General features: G+C 38.3%; 1 protein-coding gene across 20 annotated transcripts in view; it reads left to right on the plus strand.

Moving 5' to 3' along the window:
* Positions 1–22,839, plus strand: part of LOC115218656 (protocadherin Fat 1) — a 185,814-nt gene that overhangs the window by 61,385 nt on the left and 101,590 nt on the right. For 19 of the 20 annotated variants that reach the window (XR_005001715.1, XR_005001716.1, XR_005001721.1 and 16 more), the window contains exons 4-15: positions 663–965; positions 3,852–4,065; positions 4,411–4,550; positions 5,684–5,891; positions 7,196–7,471; positions 8,632–10,127; positions 11,450–11,627; positions 13,477–13,698; positions 16,284–16,304; positions 19,580–19,701; positions 20,616–21,438; positions 22,438–22,646. Coding sequence is in view for 13 of the 20 variants with exons in the window: in XM_036508413.1 (XP_036364306.1) it covers positions 663–965; positions 3,852–4,065; positions 4,411–4,550; positions 5,684–5,891; positions 7,196–7,471; positions 8,632–10,127; positions 11,450–11,627; positions 13,477–13,698; positions 16,284–16,304; positions 19,580–19,701; positions 20,616–21,438; positions 22,438–22,646 (4,212 nt within the window). In the remaining 7 variants the exon portion in view is untranslated. The remainder of the gene's footprint in view (positions 1–662; positions 966–3,851; positions 4,066–4,410; positions 4,551–5,683; positions 5,892–7,195; positions 7,472–8,631; positions 10,128–11,449; positions 11,628–13,476; positions 13,699–16,283; positions 16,305–19,579; positions 19,702–20,615; positions 21,439–22,437; positions 22,647–22,839) is intronic. The other variant, XM_036508415.1, reaches the window with a different exon arrangement.

Below are 22,839 nucleotides of genomic sequence, written 5' to 3' on the forward strand. Positions count from 1 at the left end.
CATCATCATCATGATTGTGTGCAGATATCTGTTTCTCTATATGCACACACTCACATACCCACGCTCACATGCACACACAAGCACACACAAACACATACACATGCTGACATGCATGCCAACACACATGCATACACATGCATAAACAGGTACACACAGACATTCACAAAAGTATAAGTGCAAAGACGCACATCGATGACACATACACACTTATATACATCAACTGACACACATACACACACAAACACACACATACTCACACATACACACACAAACTCATACATACCACACATACACATACTTACACATACTCACACATACACGCACATACACACACAAACACACACATACACACGCATACTCACACATACACACAAACACATATATACCACACATACACATACTCACACATACACACACAAACACACACATACTCCCACATACACACACAAACTCATACATACCACACATACACATACTCACACACACACATACATACCACACACACACATACTCACACATACACACACAAACACACACATACACACACAAACACACACAACCACTTACATACCACACATACACACACATACTCACACATACTCACACATACACACACACACACATTCCTGTCATTGTTATTTATTTGTATAATTCTTGACCAGGTCACAGTGAAAGACAACGGGGTCCCCAACTTGAGCTCATCAACCCAAGTCATCGTTCACATTGAAGACGAGAATGACCATGCCCCAGAATTTATCAACAGCCCTTACCGTCTTCAGGTGCCTGCTTCTCCAAAGGGTACCAAACTGTTCCGTGTGATGGCCAAAGACATCGATGTGGGCAACAATGCAGAAATCACTTACTCCATAAAGAAGCGGAAAGTACAACGCTTCATGATTGACCCAACAACTGGTATAATTTCATGTCAGGAAGACCTCATAGCTGGATCCAATTTTGAATTTATTGTGAGTTTTTTTGTTTTTTTTTATCTTTTATTATCATCTTCATCATCATCATTTAACATCTGTTTCCCATGCTGACATGGGTCGGATGATTTGATAGTTTTAGGCATTTTTTTTTTTTAATATTTTTCCCAACCACATGGTTCCAGATTCAGTATCACAACGTGAAACCTCAGACAAGTGTCTTCCACTATGTCCTTGGGGCTGACCAAACCCTTGTGAGGGATTTGATAGAGGGAAACTGAAAGAAGATCAACATATGTATGTGTGTATATATACATACGAGGGTGAGTCAAAAAGTAATGCCATTTTGTTTAGGACAGATATAATTACCAACACAGGAACATCTATCGTACATCAAAATGAAGCTGGTCCTCTGTCGATCACATCCCTACTTCTCAACATAATCACCGTTTCTCTCAATAGCAATGTTTCACCTTTGAATGAGAGCATGTATCCCTCCCCAGTAAAGTTAGCCAGCTGGAGAGCTGCCTGGGTTACATTTATTTGTCTGTTTTGGCATGGTTTCTATGACTGGATGCCCTTCCTAATGCCAACCACCTTACAGAGTGTACTGGGTGCTTTACTTCTGGCACTGGCACAGGTGCTGTAATGCAGCACCAGCACCTGTGAATTCACAAGACTAAGCCCTCTCAGCTAAGAGAGGGACATAGTGAACATGCCTATATACATGGACAGCCATGCTCAGTGTGTCTTCTCAAGCATGGAAAACCACCAGAAGTCTTGTTCAGGACAGAAGGGGCTGTATGTTTGAAGTGGCACCAGCACCTTATGAGCTTGCATGACTAGGATCTTTCAGCTAAGTGAAAGAAGTAGGGGACATGCTTATATACAAAGACAGCCATGATCAGCATGTCTTCTCAAGTATAGAAAAACCACCAGAAGTTTTGGTCAGGACAGAAGGAGTTGTGTTTTTGAAATAACTCTTAACCCATTTGCATTTAAACTGGCTATGTCCAGTCCAGCTATTCTACCCATTTTATGTTTGTATGGCCAGATCTGCCCTCTCACACCTACTCTACAATTATCATTCTAAAAGTAAATAAATCGCATCATCAAAATCTCAAAGGTACAAGATAATGTATGTTTAATTAACAGCATAATGAATGATTAATTCAAAGCAATGTTAATAAGCATATTGTTTGACAGAATACTTTGACTGCTCATTTTTTGTTGTTTTTGTTATTTGTGTTTTACAAAAGAGTCCTGAATGCCAGAGGGTAGAGTGTGTAGTGTGTAATTCCTTAGTCTTCACAATTATAGTCAGTATACCATCCAGAACCTTGGGTTTCCTGCTAGTTGAGTAAGTCTATTGACATTTTGCAGTTAGCTTGTTAAAAAATATCAATGAGCAACAGAGGCAGTAATAGTAATGAGAGGTACTGTAAATCCTCAAGTATAGTCCGCCCTTGAGTATAATACGCAGGGGACTTTTAGGGGACTGTACCTCTGAAAAACCTAAACCATGTGTATAATATGCACCCTTTCTCTAACTTGAGTCAAGGAGGTCTATATAACGTCCTTGGTTTGTAAAACTGTATATGGTGATGTCCTTTATTATCATTGTATATATAACATAATGCATTTTGTTTGCAGAAAATAAAGAAATAACATTAATAATGTTTAATAAATGTTGCTTACTGCAAGTTATCGATGATTCTTTTATGACTTCATTGCTTTCAGGCTTAGCTTAAGGTATTTTCGCACCCGACATCACAAAATTCGTCTGAATAAACATTGTCAGACAGCAAATAGAGACTCGGACATTGCTTAGAAAATATTTTTCATTTTTAACCTCGTATATAGTACGCACTAGGGATTTTGACCTTTAAATTTTGGGGGAAAATGTGGATTATACTCAAGGATTTACGGTTATATTTATCCTCACTTTGAACCTGGATGTTCCGTTAGAACATAGTGTAGTTTGTCCTAACAGAACATCCAAGTGAGGAGAAATATTACCTATTCATCAATTGACAGAGGAATTGACTGACAGCCATATGTATAGTGTATGTGTGTGAGACCACTAGCTCGGGAATGAAATTTGCTTAGGGGGTGCAAACCCAGGTCCAAAAATATTTACAAACAAGGCCTTTTTTTTGTGTGTGTTTTGTTCTTTGTGAAGGAACCTAACTTCAAGCAACTTTTTACACATCACTTTGTTTACCGTTATTCTAAACCCGAGAAAATTAGTAGGGCTGCAAATTAGTTCTGCACTCCACAAAAATTCTTGGGGATGCACTTGCACCACCTGCATCCCCTGTTCCCGGGCCCATGTGTGTGACTATATCCCATCACGACTACCATCACCAGAATGCCTCTCATTATCCTCATCATTGTTCGACCGTGGTCGAGACAATGGAATTTACTATGCTACGCCAGACTTCACGGTCCATCATAACATTACGGAGGTCCTGTTGCTAGATGCCTGTATCTCTGGAGATTATGTGTAGGAGAGTGTGCACCCTCTGGTATCACGTGTAGATGGCTTCCAGAGGAGAAGAGTAGAAATTGCCTCGTTTTCAGCTCTATAACAATGTCCAGCAAACTGAACTCTCCTACCTTTCACAAGAGATGATACAGGTGGTAGTTTTCCATATATTTGTATTTTGATTGGATGACGCTTCTGACGATTTTGAGCTCTCATAAGGAGGCGAGTGTAGGCTCCATCCAACCGTCTCTCAAGCTTCTTTGATAACATCCAGGTTTCTGAGCCATATTGGTTCGACTGTGGCTTTGAAGATTTTAAGTTTGAAGTCTCTACTTAGATTTGATGACCAGATCTTATGCATATCATTACAGGCTGACCAGGCCATACCCTTTCTAGTTAGAATGCCTCTACTACTTACATCTGCATTTTATTTCCAGGTAAAAGCAACAGATCATGGAAGTCCAGCCTTGAAGTCTACTACAAAAGTAAAGATCAAAGTGGTCAAAGTGAAGAAGTACTCAACAAACCCGCCATTGTTTAATAAGAAGCATCTGTCTGAGGAAATTATGGAGAATGACCGAGTTGGCAAATGGATTGTGCTAGTCCAGGCCTTTGATATGGATAGGGACAAGATTTGGTATTCTATCGAGGGTAAGTTTGACGGGTGGCGCTTTTATAGTATTTCTTATTTTGTTTTATTTGTCTGTTTTTGTGGGGGGTTTATTTTTCATCTGAATTATGTCATTGTTGAGGGCAAAGAAAGATGAGCTGTTGTGATAGTTTTAGGTATTTTGTTTTTTTTTATATTTTTCCCAACCACATGGTTCCAGATTCAGTATCGCAACGTGAAACCTCAAACAAGTGTCTTCTTCTATGCCCTCGGGCTGACCAAGACCTTGTGAGTGGATTTGGTAGAGGGAAACTGAAAGAAGTGTGTATATGTTTGTGTGTCCGTGTTTGTCCCCGCAAATATTTATTTTTCTCTAACTATTGCAGATGGTAATGAAGACCACACATTCAGCATTGGCCCAGAAGATGGCATGATATTTATAGCCCGTAAACTAAACTGGGAGGTAAAGAATCACTACAATTTGACCATTAAAGCTACAGATGGACAGCACCAGGACTTTGCATGGGTAAGTAAGAATAAACTAGGATATCTAAATGGGGGTGACCATGGTGAGAATGGCAGAGGTGATGGGTAATGAACTCATACCACCACCCTCCTCTTCCTCTCTCCTTCCTTCCTCTCCCCCCTCTCTCCTTCACTTCACCCCCAGCAATAATCAAGGCTTTTGGTTCTTCTTTCTTCCCCACACGTCTTTCCTGTCGTTGTTGAAGTGCAACGGTTTAAGCTAAGCATTAATCACTAATCCAGCTAATCCCACCAGAACCTGAAGTCCTGCAGTGGTCATTCATACAATCCTTTCCTCCAAACCAAACCAAACAAGCAAAAAAAAATAGATAAATGAAAATATGGCAGTTGGGGATGGTGTTGAGTTGTGCTGTGGGTGGCGGTGGTGGGTATAGTCTTGGGGTGGTGGTAATGGTGGAGTAGGATTGAGTGGTGGAGGTGGTGGCGTGGTGTTAGTATGATATTCTAGATAGGAAAGACTGTGCATGTTGGTTACTGTAGGGGCCTAGGAGAAAAGAAATATTACTGCAACCCACCACTACACCATTCCTTCAACACTTCATTCCGTCAACATACCATTCCTCCAACATCCTATTCCTCCAATGCACCATTCCAGCGGCATGTTATTCTTCAAACACATTATTCCTCCAGTGCATCATTCCTCCAATGGGCCATTTGTCCACCATACCATACCATACCATACCTCCACCGTACTATACCTCTAACAAGTCATATTTCCTACAAGCCATACTTCCAACAATCCATACCTCTACCACACGATTCCTCCACCACATCATTCCTCCAAGATGCCATTCCTCCAACACACCATTCCTCCAACATGTCAATCCTCCAACACACCATTCCTCCAACATGCCAATCCTCCAACAGACCATTCCTCCAACATGTCATTCCTCCAACATACCACTCCTCCAACACATCATCTCTTCTATGCACAAGTCCTCAATCCATCACTCTTCTAATAACTCACCAACTCACCAACAATCCACTCCTTCAACCATCCCAATCCACCATCCTCCAACCTCCACAATCTACCAATCTAACAGCCTATCATTCCTCCAGCCCACCAGTCTCCCCCACGCATTTAACCTCCAACCATCTTTACTTCTATCGCAGCTTGAAATCAAGGTCCTGGATGTAAACGACAATCCACCAATATTTGACAAGAAAGAATATATTGGCCAGGTTTATGAATCTGTCGCTATTGGTAAACAGGTTCTGCAAGTGTCTGCTACTGACCAAGATAATGGTAGACTCTTCTATTCCTTGTCTTCAGCAACAAACCCTGCAAGCAAGTCGAAATTCCACATCGATTCAGAAACTGGTTAGTATCATCATTGTCTTACTTAATTACGTAACCAACCTACTACTACTACTACTACTACTACTACTACTACTACTACTACTACTACTACTACTACTACTACTACTACTACTATGACTACTACTACTTACTGCTACTTACTACTACTACTACTACGATTACTACTACGACTACTGCTACTACTACAACTACTACTACAACTACTACTACTTCTACTACTACTTCTACTACTACTACGACTACTACTAACTACTACTACGACTACTACTAACTACTACAACAACTACTTACTACTACTACGACTACTGCTACTACTACAACTACTACTACTATTAACTACTACTACTATTAATTACTACTAACTACTACTACTACATTTTTCTGTTCCCTTTTCCATTCTGTTTTTATATTTTGCTGTTCTATTTGCTACTTTCTCCTCTCTCTTTTTCTCACTCTCTCTCTCTTTCTCTCTCTCTCTCTCCACTCTCTTCCCATACCCCACCACCTACACACACACATGCTTACACACATGCATATAAATGTATGTATATATATATGTGTGTGTGTGTGTGTGTATATATATATATGAAATATGTGTGTGTATTATTATTATTATCATTATTATTATTAATATCATTATTATTATTATTAATATCATTATTATTATTATTATTATCATTATTATTATTATTATCATTATTATCATTATTATTATTATTATCATTATTATCATTATTATTATTATTATTATTATTATCATTATTATTATTATTATTATTAATATCATTATTATTATTATTATTATCATTATTATTATTAATATCATTATTATTATTATTAATATCATTATTATTATTATTATTATCATTATTATTATTATTATCATTATTATCATTATTATTATTATTATCATTATTATCATTATTATTATTATTATTATTATTATGATTATTATTATCATTAATATTCAGAAGACTTGCTCAAGAGCTCAAGGGCTGAGATTTTATACATTGACATTTCTCCAGCCGTTGCACGAAAATCTCGGCCCTTGAGTTGCTCTGTAACTTCTACTAATTATTATTATTAATAATAATAACAATCACAATCATGTTGTGGTACACCTGAGCACTGTATACAATAATTTCATTATTACATAATAATGACGTGTGTGTGTGTATGTATTCATGTTTTGAGTTCCACTTTCCTATTTTAATCGGCAAACTTATATATATATATACGTATATGTAAATGAGTTTGTGTGTGTGTATATATAGAGCTATAATTCTACCGTTGTTTGTTTGTAGGTGTAATACGAGTGAAGGAGAAATTGGATCGTGAAGTCCTGGCTCGGCACGAGTTGGTAGTGATGGTGAGAGACCAAGGTTTACGTTCCAAACGCAACATGTGCCGTGCTGTCATCATGGTACTCGACAACAATGACCACAGCCCAGAGTTTTTATCCGACATATTTGAAGGCCGAGTATTCGAGACCGCAGCTATAGGCACTTCCGTCCTCCAAGTCGTAGCTGCTGACCAGGACAAAGGAATTAATGCAGAGATACGCTACAGTATTTTATCAGGTAGCCTGTTGTTGCAGTTTATGTTGTAGTGGTAGAAAATTATAGCAAATAGTGTCCATGTACCCGAACATGAATATTTGTGTAAATGTAAGGTACCATACAAGGTTTCTAGTTGATCCGGTCAACGGAACAACCTGCTCATAAAATTAACATACAAGTGGCTGAGCACTCCACAGATATGCGTACCCTTATTATAGTTCTCAGGGTGATTCAGGGTGACACAGAATGTGACAAAGCCAGCCCTTTAAATTACAAGTACAACATATTTTTGCCAGATGAGCAGACTTGAGCAATGTGAAATAAAATGTTTTGCTGAAGGACACAATGCACCGGCAGGAATCGAACTCATGACCTTACGATCATGAGCCGATTACCCTAACCACTAAACCATGCACCTTCACATGATTTAACACAGCTTATACACACACCACATAGTCTAGCATATAGCAAAATACAAATCAAGTTTCGATTAGGGAGCAAATATTTAAGAAAAGGTGGAAGGGGATTGGTAGCACAATTAGAAAAGACGCACCAAATGTAGCGAAAAGTGCTTTAAAGTGGAAACTGGTTGGATATAGAAAGAAAGGTAGGCTTAAGAACTCGTGGTGGAGATCAACACAAAAGGAACTAGAAAAAGGGGAACATTCATGGCAGAGTATAAGTACAGAAGGGAAAAATTATGCGACATGGAATTCAATTATAAGTGGCCTATACTCCGCGTTGGAGGGTTAAAGGCAGGAAAGACTAATATTCTAATGTAATAACATAAGACACAAGGCATGCTTTTTTTTTCTATTTTTTGTCTATTTTGTAATGTAGAAATATTCTAAATGTATCTTTCAATACATCTCCATGTTCCTAAAGCAAACTCTGCTTGTTTACTTTCATCATAATTTGAATTTGACAGCGTCTTATAAAGCTAAATTTTTAAGTTCAAAAATTGCAAATTAATTTGTCAGTGGGCAGTTAGGCTTAATGGCAAAGCACTGTGACTGGTAATCACAGGGATGTAAGTTTGAGTCTCATGGCTGACTGCTGGCAAACTTTTCTGCAATAATACAGATATTTTATCCTGTTCCTGCTATTCTGTTAGTAATATTCTGTGTTTGAGAATTAGTTATTTCTGTATCTAAATGTTTTGTTTTATCTTTATTACGCAGGGAATACAGGAGGTGCTTTTGCCATTGATGATACCATGGGAACTATAACTGTGGCGAAACAGTTGGACCGAGAGGGTCAGTCTGATTATGTTCTGTCTGTGCTGGCCACTGACTTCGGTTCTCCACAACTCAGCAGTACTGGAACTGTCCACGTATCGGTGACTATTTCAAATAATGCACCCCCAAAGTTCCCTCACAAGGAGTACGTGAAAGAAATCCCTGAGAACGAACCCGTTGGAGTGATTGTGTCGACAGTGGTCGCCGACAGCAGGTCGTCTGTCGTGTACTCAATCACCAGCGGAGATCCAAAGGAGATGTTCCGGATCAATCCCAACTCGGGAGTTTTATCAACCAACAAAATCTGTGACTATGAGGAGCAAATCTTTTATAACCTGACAGTAACTGCCATGAACATCATTGGTCGGTCAACCAGCTGTTCCGTTCTGATTCACATCATTGACAAGAACGACAACAATCCAGTCTTTGAGAAAGAACTTCACCATGGATTTATCATAGAACAAGCACTGGTTGGTTCTATAGTTCTCAACGAAGATAGGTTTCCACTCGTCATCAAAGCGACTGATGCTGATAGCGGCATGAACTCACTTCTACAGTACGAAATTGTTGAAAACAAGATACAGTCTGTTTTTTCAGTCGACAGTAACACCGGAGCCATTCGAACAGCAAGCTTACTCGACCACGAGGTGTTGGCCGACTATGAGTTCACGGTGCGTGCTTTTGACCTCGGCAGACCTCACCTTCTAGCCTTGGAATCGTCCCGGGTTAAAATCCACGTTCTCGATACAAATGACTCACCACCCAAATTCTCTCAGGATGTCTACAATGTCTCTCTGCTTCTACCAACATTCAGAGAAGTTGCTGTTCTTGCGTTGAATGCCACCGACCCAGACACCGAGGTCGGCAGCAAACTGACGTACAAGATAGACGAGGGCAATGAGGATGGCACATTTGAACTTCAGCCAGACACTGGGGTACTTTATGTCACTAATGACACCGACATCGGCAGTGTGTACGACTTGACCGTCTCTGTCAGTGACGGAGTATACGAAACATCCGCTGAGATCTTCATAACAGTCCTACGAAGCAACGAAACTAGTTTGGTGTTTACGAAAAACGATTACCAGGTGGAAGTGATGGAAAATGTTGCCACAAACCAGTCTCTAACAGTTCTACAGTTAACCGGCTTGATTCTCAACCAGCATGTCACCTTCAAGTTGTTAAACCCCAACAGTATGTTCACGATTGGGACCACCTCTGGTGTGCTACACACAATCGGCAAACCTTTTGACCGAGAGAAGCGATCAAGCTATAGATTAGTGGTCGAAGCTCGAGATTCTCAACAAGAGCCAAGATATGCTCGTGCCATTGTCCATGTAGAAATTGCTGACCAGAATGACAATCCCCCTATCTTTGTGAACCAACCTTACAATTCTGTGATTTCAGTCGAGTCAAAGATAGGAGACCTCATCAAACAGGTAAATTTTTGAAAACTTTTCTACATATTTTTATATATGTATATCTATCTATATATCTATCTATCTATCTATATATATATATATATATATATATATATATATATGTAAGTTCAGTAAAATTTAGATTCAGTTGAATATGGTACTTAAGTTAAAGGCACCAGAATTTGGTATGGTATTATCCATATAATTCAAAATGGGGTGATTACAGTCAAAATAAGGATATCCTCTGGATATCCTTGTTGCTTATTTTCACTATATATGTGTGTGTGGTTTTTTGTTTCAGTCATTTGACTGTGGCCATGCTGGAGCACCGCCTTTAGTCGAGCACATCGACCCCAGGACTTTTTCTTTGTGGGCCTAGTACTTATTCTAGCAGTCTCTCTCTTGCCAAACCGCTAAGTGACGGGGACATAAACATACTAGCATCAGTTGTCAAGTGATGTTGTGGGGACAAACACAGACACACAAACATATACATACATGCATACATATATATATATATATATATATATAGACGACGGGCTTCTTTCAGTTTCCATCTACCAAATCTCACAAGGCTTTGGTTGGCTCGAGGCTATAGTAGAAGACACTTGCCTAAAGTGCCACGTAGTGGGACTGAACCCACAACCATGTGGTTGGTAAGCAAGCTACTTACCACACAACCACTCCTGCACCTATATATCTATATATATATATATATATATATATATACACACATACAAAATATGGGGGTTGAGTTCACAGGTGATCTAAACGATTGACGGAATATGTATAACTCTGGAATATCCCAGAAACAGCTGTAAGGCTTTGAATTTTTTTCCAATAATAATAATGTATGTGACTTGAGATGTTTGTCTTGCCTTTACATTTGTTGTCCTCTTTAACAATATGTATATGTGTGACATTGCCACATATTGAGCACCCAATATACATTGTAAAGTAACTGGTATTAGAAAGGGCATCCAGCCATACAAACCATGGCACACTGGCTCCTGTCACAGGTGCGCTTACGCGAATACTATGAACATTTTTACCCCCTTACTTTACTCTCTCCCCTTACTTAGCGGTCATTCGAATAGCGCTTTTGTCTTAATAACAGTCAATCACACAGTAATTTCCCTTTGTATAACAGTCATTTTCCATAGCATTTTTCCGATAGCCGGATAACTGAAGAGATGGCGGCGTGGATTTCCACCTCGGCATCCAAAACTCGGGGTTTTATCATTGCTACCGAATAATTGTCACCTATTACATTTACTGATATATATATATATATATACATATCAATTCCTATATACAACCAATCTTACCTTATTTCACAGATTTCAGCAGTGGACAAAGATATTGGCAGAAACAAAGAGCTGTCCTTCAGAATCGTTGCCGGTAACAACCAGAGCCTCTTCACCATCAATAATGTCACAGGACACATCAGAGTCAACAAAATTTTAAAAGACTATGAAAATCAAGAATTCCGGTTGATAGTTGAAGCGGCAGATAATGGTAAGTGTTACGATAGAGTGGTGGTATTGTGGTGTGGTAGATTGTTACTGATGTAGTGTATGGTATTGGTCTCCAGTGGTGATCTGCAATAATGTGTTGTAGTGTTGTAGTATGATAATCTGGTTGTATATGGAGGCACATGGCCTAGTGGTTAGAGCAGCGGACTCGCGGTCGAGGGATCGTGGGTTCGAATCTCAGACCGGGCGATGTGTGTGTTTATGAGCGAAACACCTAAGCTCCACGTGGCTCCAGCAGAAGGTAATGGCGAACTTCTGCTGACTCTTTCACCACAACTTTCTCCCACTCTTTCCTCCTGCATCTTGCAGCTCACCTGCGATGAACCGGCATCCCGTCCAGCTGGGGATCCTATACGCCAAGGAAACTGGGAACCCGGCCCTTATGAGCCAGGTGTGGCTCGAGAAGGAACAAAGATGGAATCTGGTTGTATGACAGTATAGCAACTATAGTAGAATGCCAGTGTAATACTGTGGCTACGTGGTACTGTAGTGTGAAGGTGCATTACCTAGTGCTTAGGTTGTGGTTTCAATTCCCAGATCAGGTAGCAGTGTGTTGCGTTCTTGAGGAAAACGCTTCATTCCATATTGCTTTGATCCACTAAGCTGCAAGCAAAACAACAACATCAGCTGAGGCTTAACCCTGCGGTGGACAATGAAGTGGCATGTTGGTTATTTGGAAGTATTGTACTGTCAGTCACTTATATGCCATGGGAACCAAAATAATCTGTTAGTTCATAACAGACCCCAAAACCTATAATTTTTAGAGTTGCAGTATGTAATGTGATTGTGCAGTAATGTAGCCTGATAGTGTGGTAGTGTCAGTGGTGATGTAATTTCCTGGTAAGCCAAGTGTGCACTATATGATCCATTCCTGGCTGAGTTTAGTAAACATGCATATGAATTCAAATCCAATACTGACCCCAGCAATCAACACCATCTACTAAACAGAACATAAACAACAATCTAAAACTCTTCCCTCAGTCCCCACTCCTAAATCTATCATCTACTTTTCCTATAATCAAACTCTGGCCTCCTGACTAGATTTCATATTTCAGAGCACACCGGGCGAAATGCTTAGCGGTATTTCGTCTGCCATTATGTTCTGAGTTCAAATTCCGCCAAGGTCGACTTTGCCTTTCATCCCTTCATCATCATCATCATTTAGCGTCCGTTTTCCATGCTAGCATGGGTTGGACGGTTCAACTGGGGTCTGGGGAGCCCGAAGGCTGCACCAGGCCAGTCAGATCTGGCAGTGTTTCTACAGCTGGATGCCCTTCCTAACGCCAACCACTCCGAGAGTGTAGTGGGTGTTTTTATGTGCCACCGACACAGGTGCCAGACGAGGCTGGCGAACGGCCACGCTCGGATGGTGTTTTTATGTGCTATCGGGGTCGATAAATTAAGTAGCAGTTATGCACTGGGGTTGATGCAATCGATTTAATCCCTTTATCTCTTATTGTTTGTCCCCTCTATGTTTAGTCCCTTGTGGGCCGTAAAGAAATAAGATTCTTTCCTAAAGATGGTATTTGCATGCATATGTAGAATCCACTCCAAAGCAGTGGGCTGGCAGAATCATTAGAGGAATGGACAAAATGTCTTATGACATTTGCCCCAATTCTTCACATTCCCAGTTCAATTTCTGTCAAAATCAATTTTACTTTCCATCCTACCAAGATTTCTAAAATCAATTGGCCTATAAATACCAAGGTCAATTTAATCAATTGCTAATTTGTGACAACTTGCAATATGTTAGCATAGTACAAGAGAACCCAAACTCTTAACTGTTGTCGTGTAATTTTATTTTAGTCATTTTTCTTATTTCTTAATTCCAGGTGAAATTCAGCAGATTTCACGCTGCAAGGTGCCTATCAAGATCATAACAAAGGCAACTCCATTATTTGAGAAACAATTCTATAACATCACGGTTCCAGAAAACATTGAACTTCACTCTCCAATTCTCAGTCTACAGGCCGTTAGTCCAAATGGGCAAAAGTTGGTCTATTCCATCACAGGTGGAGATGTCTTCCATGAATTTACAGTAGATTTCAACACAGGTAAGAGATGTATTTATATTATTATATGCTGTTATCTATTCCCAGGTTTGTCTTGAATGAACAAACCTATCATCAAAGACATCCCAGCTGTGACCATCTCATCAGTGTTGTAGATTTATGGCTACATTATCTACATCATTTCCTTGTTAAGGTAGTAAGGTGTGATTTGAAAGATAATTAGCTGTTATTTCTAGCTGGTATTTCTGTTTTGTCTACAATGAAACTCTATCATTAACATTTTAGTTTACAGGTAGGCATGTAACAAGAATTGTTTCAAGTGTCATTTGCTTATCTCTAAGTCTGCCTTCAGAAATTAGGGAAGCTGAAAAATGCATCATCTCAGATTTTCAAACTGTGAACACAGATGTGTGTTTCTGTGCACATGCACTCACTGAGCAAAATAAAAAATAGGAAAAAAGCAACACAGACTGGAAAAATTTTGACAAATGTATGACTTTAATGCTTAAAATGAAGGGAAATAGTCTTGACATTTCGGACACTAGTCCTTCATCAGAAAAGAAATAAAAGAATGAGAACAGGTAATTCTTTGCAACTGTGAAATTGAGGTTATTATTTTAAAATTAGTTTGAGAATAACAACAGAGCATTTTCTGATGTGGTGAATGGAAGGGACTCAGGGGTTGCAAGCGAATTTATCGTAAATTTCATATTGACTGGGAGTTTTAGTTTCACCACTTGGCGCATTGAATCATTCCTGCAAAGACTAAATACCAACTCTGATTACTGATTAAATCTTTGACTAAATCTAACACATTCTACTCAATGTGTCATATTTTCTTAGTATCCCTACTCTATCTAATATATACTTGATATACTATAGAATAGGTGATATATTTCATCATTATCTGATTTGTTTTGATTTTTTAATTATAAGTTCTTCTATTGTACACCTTGTTGATTATCCGAAAAAAGAAAAGCTTACGAGCTGTGGTAGCTATTTTTAAAGTTGGTCATAGACTATGTAACAGAACTATGATATTAAGGCGGCGAGCTGGCAGAAATGTTAGCACGCCAGGCGAAATGCTTAGCGGTATTTCGTCTGCCGTTACGTTCTGAGTTCAAATTCCACCGAGGTCGACTTTACCTTTCATCCTTTCGGGGTCGATAAACTAAGTACCAGTTACGCACCGTTGTCTGTCCTTGTTTGTCCCCTCTATGTTTAGTCCCTTGTGGGCAATAACGAAATAAGAAGTATGATAGCGCTGTGTTATTATCACACTTCCTTTAATGTAATCCACATTGAATATTTGCAACACGGTGCCAAAATCGTAAAGGCCAAAAAAATTGAAGTTTCTTCCATATCAGCCACCTGTCTTACAACAAGTGTTTCTGGATCAAATTTTGGTATTTCAGCATCCGTTGTATGATTCCGATCCAAAATCGCCCAAAGAAAATTACTCTTGACAAAAACCTTCACTATTACATCATTCTTTACCTCTGTACAAATTTCGCATTACATATATTCCAAAAGACGATTCTCTGTTTTTAACTTGAAGAGAAACAAACGAGCAGGGTGGAAGTGATGTTGAGAAGGGGGGGGGGCGTTTTGTAAGGGAAACAACAATGATAGTAGTGTTAGAGTTATCCCCCTTGAATACACGCGCTGTGTCTTTGCATTTATGTATGTGTAGCTATACGTGTCCTGTTGACATTGTATATAATGAAAATGCATGCGGGTTTAAACATAAATATGTGTTAGTATATACATACATACATATATATATATATATATATATTATATATATATATGTATGTGTGAGTATATATATATGTATATATATGTGTGTGTATATATATTATATATATATATGTATATATATATATATGTATATATATATGTATATATATATGTATATGTATATATATATGTATATATATATATATGTATATATATATATATGTATATGTATATATATGTATATATAATATATATATGTATATGTGTATATATATATATGTGTATATATATATATATATATGTGTATATGTGTATATATATGTATATATATAATATATATATATATATATATATATATATATATATATATATATATATATATATACTGTAATCCCTCAATTATTGCAGATGTTACATGTCAAAACCTACCACAGAATATTAAAATCTAGAAAAAAATATAAATACCTATCGGCTGCTGAAACATACGATGTACTGAGGAGTCCGCTATATAAATTCACATATATTAGCCAGAAAAATCCGTGATGTACTGAGTACGCGATAGGTGAACCGTAATGTGGCATGGAATTGCTGCATATATATATATATATGTATGCATACATATATATATATATATATATATATATAAAATACAAAATAGGACAAGAACGCAAAAACATCCAAATAGACGATGCAAAAAAACAATGTTTTGTTGTCCCCTTTTTGTATCACCTAATTGTCCGGATGTTTTGTATTTCATATATATATATATATATAGCGGACGCATAAAGGTGATATTTGCACATCTCTTAAACACACACCATACTCCCAAAAACTCTTCCTGATATATTTTCACTTCTTAACCACACATATTCTACTCCCTTTCACAGACATGGAAGTTCTAGGCCCGTGTAAGTATTGAAACCGCACCACCTTCTTCCGTCTAGCATGTCGTGTAACGTCGTAGCCTCTTCTTTACATATATCAGTGTCTCAGTGGGTTGCCGTCTGTTTTGTTTTGTTTGGGTTTTTTTTGCTTTGTTTTGTTCTTGTTTCTTTTGTGGGGTATTTTATAGTTGTTGTTGTCGTCGTCGTCGTTGTTGTTTTGTTTATTTATATTTTTATTTTGTAACATTTAGCTTGATTTTATTTTGCTTGGGAATGAAATTATGATAATTGCCTTTAGCATTAGTACATGTGTATGTATGTATGTATGTATGTATGTATGGATACATAGGATATATGCATACATGAATGTATGTATATAAATATATGTATATATATAAATATATGTATATAAATATATGTATGTATATAAATATCTCTACGTATGTATTATATATGCGTGTTTATATATATGCATGTATATAAATAAATGTATGTATATAAATATGTATGTGTATGTAGTGTATATACATGTGTGTGTGTATATATATATGTGTGTGTGTATATTTACGCACATATGCTCATGTACATGCACACATGCCCAGTCAACTTTATATTATTTTATTATTTATTGTTTTAATATATATCTATGTTACCTCTGTATGTTTGATGAATGTGGCATTACATCATATTTGTATCCAAATATTTGCTAAAAAAAACCCACCCCACTTTATTCAAACCTCTATAGCCACCACCTTCTTTTGTTCAAACCCCTATAGCCACTACCCTACTTTATTCTAATCTCTGTAGCCACTACCCTATTTACTTCCATCCTGTGTAGTTACTACCCTATGTTATCCAAACCTTTGAAGCTACTACCCTATTTTGTCCAAATCTCTGTCCCTGCACTCAACAGAAGGAAAAATCAGCAGTGTCGCCGGTAAAGAATTTCTTCAAATGCAGTCGCTGTATGCATGACTGCCACTTCTGTGTGGGCTTCTACAGCCACAGCCATTGCTGCACCACCATCAGTAGCTGAAACAATTTCATCAGGCACAGATCCATCCGATCGATGCCTACTACCAAACTACGGATCTTTACCTTTTGACCTACAGATATAAAAAATAATTTTTGCAACTAAACACTTTCACACTTCGTATACTGGTAGAATGTGTCACATAAAACATCTTTTACTCTTAGCGTTTTAGAGAAAATTCTGTATTTTGGAAGTTATTTCGTGTTGAAGTTCTCGTATTTTGGTAATTTCAACCAATCAATGACATGTATTCAGCTGAATAAAATTACTGCTGTTGTTTGTCAACAAGAACTTAAATTATTTCCTATACTCCCAGTGCATCAAGAAACTTGCCCTGTGTACTCATAGTAGCCTGGGCATGTTTCTGACAAGCATCAACCAATAACCTTCAATATATTTCCTATTTTAAAAGCAATAATTATATCAACATAACTGTTATAGAAAGACATATTTTCCTTCGTTTCATATTAGAATAATGTAAAAGAACTATATTACATTGTAGTTGTTGTCCCTTGTATTTAGCCCCAGGTCAGCACTGATCATGCTGACTGATACTCAAAGGTCTTACAATCGTAACCAATCGGTCCTTTTCTTGAGATACAATGTACCTAAAATCACATAGCCTGATGTAGCTACTTTTTCTCTCTTCAGACACTAGTATAGGATCTGTAGATTTGGCTGCTGTTTTTAGCAAGACATTCAAACTGAATACAGGTTTTGTGTATTATAGCATAATAGCATGAAACTGTGAAGGAGAATCAATATAGTCACGTACAACGTATTATATGAGATCCTGGCATTTGTGTTTGTTTTTTTTTGCATGGCATGTAAATATCATGTAGCTTCGTTTAATGTAGTGTGCTGTGTAATAAGATAATTTGGCTTCATGTGTTTCATTGTAATAACTGCTGAATCTAACCAAGCTCTATCATGCCTACATGTTGATTTTGAAATATACTCTGAGTTGACTTTGTCTTTCAGTACCTCTTGGCTCAATGAAATAGATTCTAGTCAAGTACTTGTTGGAAGTGGAGGCGCAATGGCCCAGTGGTTTGGGCAGCGGACTTGCAGTCAGATGATCGTGGTTTCGATTCCCAGACCGGGCATTGTGTGTGTTTATTGAGCGAAAACACCTAAAAGCTCCACGAAGCTCCGGTAGTGGGTGGTGGCGACCCCCTGTTGTACTCTTTCGCCACAACTTTCTCTCACTCTCTCTTCCTGTTTCTTGAGTAACGCTGCGATGGACTGGCGTCCCGTCCAGCAGGGTGGGGAACACATGCCCCACAGAAACCGGGAAACCGGGCCCATAAGCCTGGCTAGGCTTGAAAAGGGTGATAAGAATAAGAAAAGGCTTGTAGGAAAGGCATGTAGATCATTACATCTTCCTTAATCCATTGCCTCCAAACAGAGTAGCATGTCTAATCATCAGTTCATGGAAACGTTTCACTATACGTGTCATGTCAAGCATCTAAATTTACTAATTGCTATGGATGTGGTTGTTGCTGCTATTGTTGTTGCTGTTGTTGTTGTTTATAGTCTTGTCAGTTTTGGTTAAGTAGACCTACGATCAAATGCATTACGACCATGACCATCTCGCCTTATTTTCAGATACAGCACATATACATACATACATGCATGCATACACATACATATAATAATACATACACACACACACACACATACACACACACATACATACATACATACATACATTTACACATACATACACACACACATACATACATACATACATACATACGTACATACACACAAAATGCTTATGCATACACAAATACACACTAAATTATACCTTTTGTCTCTTTTAACTCACTTCTTTGTTAATCAGTGTTTGCTGCGATTGGTGTTTCACGTCCTACATTTGATTTCAGTTTTTGTCAAGGGCTCTGCACCATTTGTTTTATTTTCAACAATTTTGTGGTCATAATAAATTGAACAAATATAAATATAATGTAAAATAGAATTCAGAAAAGAAAAAAAAGTTCGTTGGACAGAGCGGTAGGGATGCTTCTCTCCCTTGATCGATTGGGAATTACCTCCCTTAGATGCATAAATAACAAGAAATAAACAAATGTGATTAATAATTCCGCAAACCTAACGGGATGCCAACCATAGGAGACACACAAACACAAACACACACAAGCGCACATCCACATACGCACACACATGCATACATGCACACACACACACATTGAATGTGCCGAGAGCCAAAAAGCAAGGTTTTTCATTTTCTTTCGTTGTGTTGCAGGCGTTGTGTCAGTGATTGATGTTCTGGACTACGAGAAGATCAACCAGTACAACTTGACCGTCCGAGCTGCTGATGTACTCACTGGTGTATATACGGAAGCTTTCATTTCTATCAACATAATGGTATGGGTTTTGTTTTTTGCACACTACCCTTCTCTCTCATCCTCATCCTCCCCTTCTTCTTCATCATTGTCGTCTTCATTCTTATCACCACCATCATTTACCATCAGTAACAGCCATCATCTCCGTCAATGTACTGGCAAAATTTTCTCTGCACAAATTGTCTTTGACTTTTCTACTAGCTTTGCCATCATCATCATCATCATCATTACCATCATCATTTAGCGTCTGCTTTCCATGCTAGCATGGGTTGAACGATTTGACTGAGGGCTGCTGAACCAGATGGCTGCACCAGGCTCCAATCTGTTCTGGCAGAGTTTCTAGAGCTGGATGCCCTTCCTTATGCCAACCACTCCGAGAGTGTAGTGGGTACTTTTACGTGCCACCGACACGGGGGCCGGTCAGGTGGTACTGGCAACTGCCATGCACAAATGGTATTTTTTACGTGCCGCCTGTACAGCGGAACTGGCAACGACCTCGCTCAAATGTTTTGTTCACGTGCCACCATCTCAAGTGCCAGTAAGGCGACGCTGGTAATGATCACGCTCAAATGGTGCTTTTCACGTGCCACTGACACGGAAGCCAGACAGCTGCTCTGGCAATGATCCCGCTCAGATGGAGCTGTTAGCGCGCCACTGGCATGGGTGCCAGTCATCAAATCTGGTTCAATTTCAATTTCACGTGCCTTAACAGGTTTTTGCAAGTAGAGTTTAGTGTCCAATGAAGGAAATGTATGCATAAGTGGGCTTGGCATGGGTGCCAGTCATCGAATTTGGTTCGATTTTAATTTTCTCAAAGTTTCTCACATGGTGTAGTGAGCAGATGGGGAGAGTATATGCCAATAACATGTTTTATACCAGTTATAACTCCGTTTAGCCAGCCCTAATTTCATATATTTTTTTGTTCTATTTTGTTAGGATGTCAACGACTGTAACCCAGAATTTGTCAGTGAAGTGTACAGTGTTTCTGTATCAGAAGCCATTCTGATAGGGAGTTCCGTGGTTCAAGTCAAGGCCAAGGACGATGATAGTGGCATCAACAAGATGATATTTTATCGCCTTGCTCCAGCCGTTGGTGTAGAAGACGACACAAAATACTTCCAGATCAATCCAGGCTCTGGTGTCATTCACACAGTACTCCAGCTTGACCATGAGATCAAACCTGTCTATAGAGTGTCCGCAGTGGCCACAGACAGTGGCAACCCAGCACGCAGTTCTTCGGTACTGGTCAACATCCGTGTACTGGACCTCAACGACAATGCTCCTACTTTCCCACAGTATTACTATGATGTAACAATCTCTGACCAATCTTCAAGGAACCAGTTCGTGACTAAACTTCACGCCAATGACCCGGACAGTTCCAACGCTAATTTGCTCCACTATGCCATCGCTGGCGGCAATCACAGACAGACGTTTCAAATCGATGCTAAGTCGGGCATTCTACGCCTCTCTCCAAACCGGTCACCAAGGCTGGAATCCTTCTACGACCTCAGTATCTCTGTGATGGATGGCGTGTTCACGAGTTACACCCAGGTGAGAATCAACGTGAAGAACAGCAACAACCACGCTCCATACTTCCCACAACAGTTCTACTCCTTCAAATTCCCTGAAAACTACCCGATTGAGGTTCTAATTGGGACCTTAACTGCAGTTGACCAAGATACTGGTTATTATGGTCAGCTCAGCTATTCCATTATTAGTCAGTCGGCCCAAAAGAATTTCAGAATCGATGCTGACACAGGTAAATACAATTATTCTATCAATTAATTGATGACATTTTATGTGTGTGTATATGCGTGTATACTTGTGTTTGTGTGCTTGCAAGAGGTGGGCATGTTTTGGGAAGTTTTTGTGTTTTTCTGGCATTACAACTTGATAAACTATAAGAAATGTGGTATAAAGATATGATGTATATTACTGTACAGAGTAGTGCAGAGCTGTATAATCATGTATGGCTAATATAGTATTATATGCTACAGGATATATATACATATATATATGTGTGTTTATATATATATATACATACACATACACACACACAAACACACACACATACATACATAAATATACCATAAATCCTTGAGTATGGTCTGCATTTTTTTCCCAAAATTTAAATTTTATTCAATTTATTCAATGGTTTTTCATAGCGTCCATTGCCCATTAGTAGCCAACAACAATGTATCATAGCTCTTTGCTCCAACATTCGAGACTACAAGTGCTATAATGACAGTCTTTTACTGTTTGTTCTAATTTATAACATATATATTTATTTACATATAGATATATAAATTAGAAAAAACACCTTTTATCAATTCAAAATGAAAAATTAAATTACACCATCTAGAAAATTACATATAATAAAAAGATTAAATATACGATAAAAAAATATAACAATGATTTAGTATTTCTAAATTGAATTTTTCCCTGTAAGTTTGGAATAATATTCCCTCATATTGTTATTATTATTATTATTATATATGTATATATATATATATATATATATATATATCGTCACTGTATCGTATATTCGAAAAAGAAGCACACTCCAAAGACTAGAGCAATAATGTATTCATATACAGTTAAGTATATGTCCAGTCATAGTGACCATTGGTCACTCTATGACTGGACATATACTTAACTGTATACAGATGTGTGTGTGTGTGGAGAGAGTGAGATGAGTGTGGTATGGTGTATGATGTTCACCAATTCTCATTTCCCTTTCCTTTCCTCTATCAAACAGGAGAATTATTTTCTTTGATCCAATTTGACCGTGAGAAAGAATCTAAATACATGATTCCTGTAGCTGCTGAAGACAGTGGTGGTAGAATGGGCTTTACCACCGTCTATGTACATATTAGCGACCAAAATGATAATCTACCTCAGTTCTACATTCGTGACTACAAAGCTTCAGTTTATGCCAATTCTTCCATCGGAACCAGCATCGTCCAGGTGAGACGTTTCTCTCTTTTTCTCCACCTCCTTCTCTTGTTTCATTCAATTTTCTTATTTCGTATTCTTCTGACTTTATTTTTGCTTTTCTCATGTCATTAAACCACACCTTTGCACCAAGCAAAGGTAAACTTTTATGAGAAGTTGACCACACAAGACATGGCTCATCACCAGGTGGGCTGCACTTCTAAAA

This window comes from Octopus sinensis, linkage group LG13 (assembly GCF_006345805.1).
Source record: "Octopus sinensis linkage group LG13, ASM634580v1, whole genome shotgun sequence".
In the NCBI taxonomy this organism is placed as follows: Eukaryota; Metazoa; Mollusca; class Cephalopoda; order Octopoda; family Octopodidae; genus Octopus; species Octopus sinensis.